Source organism: Penaeus chinensis, chromosome 21, assembly GCF_019202785.1.
Source record: "Penaeus chinensis breed Huanghai No. 1 chromosome 21, ASM1920278v2, whole genome shotgun sequence".
In the NCBI taxonomy this organism is placed as follows: domain Eukaryota; kingdom Metazoa; phylum Arthropoda; class Malacostraca; order Decapoda; family Penaeidae; genus Penaeus; species Penaeus chinensis.
The window spans coordinates 17,507,106-17,509,605 of NC_061839.1; the positions used below are offsets into that span (position 1 = coordinate 17,507,106).

The following is a 2,500-nucleotide window of genomic DNA, read 5'->3' on the forward strand; positions in this document are numbered from 1 at the left end:
AATTTGGGGATGGCATTAACTCGCCTTATATGTAATTTTATTTATTAGTAAGTAATAATAGCGATTAAAACCTACCAGTGAACGAAGTCACGCTTGGAAACAGAAACATGGAAATTGGGTATTTACAAAAGAATATTCAACACTGTTTGAATGCTATAGTCCTGAAGTAAAAAACGGAATCAAGTTCTATAAACAGTCTAAAAATAATTTGCTGTGTTACGTAAATCTCCAGGCCATGTGTTTCTCTGTTCAAACTTATTGGGCATAACAGTATTATATATTTTTTTAGTGATCACGTGGTTCTTGTTAAAGACATACAAGATCAAATTTCCAACTATTTTCCGTAATTATCCCCCCCCCCCCATAAAAAAAGAAAAAAGAAAAAAAGTTTATGTAGTGTGAACATCACTTCCAAACGGTATTTTTTTTTTCTCCTTAAATTCCTTATCCCTCACGCAGTGAAATAAGTACACTGTCCAATTTCTTTTTTTCTTAATCAAACTAGCTGGAGTGTTTCGTATTTTTGATGTAAGATTTTGGTTGATGAATTCATAGTGGTTTCTGATGTTGGTCTTCAAAGGTTAAGAAAGCCGAAAAGTGTATAAAACAGATTTTTCAATGACACCAATGTTACGCAGATCCTTTCCCTCGTTTCGTAATGCCATGTGGTTTAAAAATTATGTTTTCCATTGATGATCCCGCATTACTGTGTATCAAGGGTACATATTCAAAATCTCAAATGCTTCTTCCTTTTCATCTGATTCTGATCTAATCTAATTTCAAATCCTTATTGGTGTAGCTGTTTCTGTAACCATCATTACAATTTCTGATTTCCAGCTTTGACATGGGGACTTAAGGATGTTATACTCTTATGGTCACTGGTGTCATCAGTATCATGCATAAGCTAATTTTATAATCTGATTATTTTTGACACATAATGTAACAGTTCTTGAAAGCTGTTAATATTATATCAAATGTTTGCCTTGGACCAAAAGTGTTAATTGAAGAAAAACAAAGGTATGTGTTTAATTTGGGCAAGACTTTATTTTATACAAAAATAATGTATTGGATCTAATACATAATGTACATGTACTTGTTAATGGGCAAATCAACAATTTACAATGGAACCCAATCAATTTATTTTACACAAACATAATAATATCAATATGCTAAATATACAACTATTTCTGGAACGAATAAATAAAGAAGTTGCGGGTTGGAAAGGGACTGTGAAGTTATATTTGCAGGCCCATGGATACCAGACGGTTGACCATGAAATAACTTACGAGCTAATTAGCCGCATCCTTCCGTGCCGAGCAGTCAGCACGTAAGTCAGAAGCGAAGACGGACACGTATGCTAGGCTCAGACATCGACGACAGACAAATTCAACGGCCTGGGTAAACAACAGGCACGTCGAGACTTAAAATGTACACTTAACATACACATTTAGATAGCGGTCTCATTGTCTGTTCACACGGCTTTAGGGTCACCCGAGTTGAAGCTGTAGACCTTCCGTGTCTCGTAGCTCTTGGTGAAGGTTTTTCGCTTGGTGCCGTCGGGGAGGAGCTCCTCGTTCGAGCCCTCGGCGTGACTCTCCTTCTCCATTCGTTCCTTATTGCCGATCACGGAGCCGTCGGCGCCCTTCATGGCGGTCTTCTCGTTGAGAACGCGGTTGTGGCGAGTCAGACCTGGTGCTGGTTTGTCCTCCCACCGCTGCTCTTCGCGCTCTGTCACGTTATTGCCCGACTTGACAACATCTCGGTTTGTGGCGACCCCAGCAGGAGCACGAGCGCTCGGTTGGGTGGAGATGGTCAGGTTGGTTGACACGGACGGAGGGGAGGTGGGGGAGTCCAGACTAGAATTCAGTGTGTGGCGGCGCATCATGTCCTCCATCTCTCGCTGTGACTTCTCAACCATATCATTGAAAGAAGTCCAGTGGTCACGTGATCCGCGATCCATTTCCGTCCTGACAATGGTGGTCGTCTGGCTCGGGGGCTCATCGTGCAGAGGCGTGTGGTTCAGGTACCGCTTATCGTTGCCGGCGGTCTTGCCGATTGACGAGCCGAATGCCAGAGGGTTGATGGTGCTCGTGGTGGTTGTGGTGGTGCCGTTCTTGCTGGACGGGGAGGTGAGGCGTCCTTTAGCCCCCTGGGTAGCCTGTTAAGCATTACTCAACATAAAACAACGAAGCTCTACTTTTAGCAATAGGTTAGTGTTACTGTCGCGCAAATGAAAACAAAAACGTCGACTACAGTTGCTAGTTTGGTGTTAATTTCGTTCTACTTCTACAAAGCAAAATTAAAAGAAAATATAATATGAAAATCATTATTAAAAATATTAATATAAAATTCCTTTCAAATGACTGTATATGAATAAAAGAACTTGTTATAATGACTCAGTGGCGTAAAATATTCAATTAATAAAAGTAAATATCAGAGTCAACAACCCTGAAGGCCTTGCAAGTCATAGGAATTCCTGTTATTTCAGCAACATACCAAC

General features: G+C 40.5%; 1 protein-coding gene across 1 annotated transcript in view; it reads right to left on the bottom strand.

The window, feature by feature from the left end:
- Positions 1 to 1,020: 1,020 nt before the first annotated feature.
- LOC125036509 (heat shock protein 67B1-like) overlaps positions 1,021 to 2,500 on the bottom strand; it is a 4,940-nt gene continuing 3,460 nt past the window's right edge. Inside the window, exons 3-4 of the mRNA XM_047629149.1 lie at positions 2,497 to 2,500; positions 1,021 to 2,158 (exon numbers count right to left, since the gene is read on the bottom strand). The exon at positions 2,497 to 2,500 is cut by the window's right edge and continues 215 nt beyond it. Of these exons, the coding sequence (XP_047485105.1) occupies positions 1,472 to 2,158; positions 2,497 to 2,500 (691 nt within the window). The 3' untranslated portion in view covers positions 1,021 to 1,471. The remainder of the gene's footprint in view (positions 2,159 to 2,496) is intronic.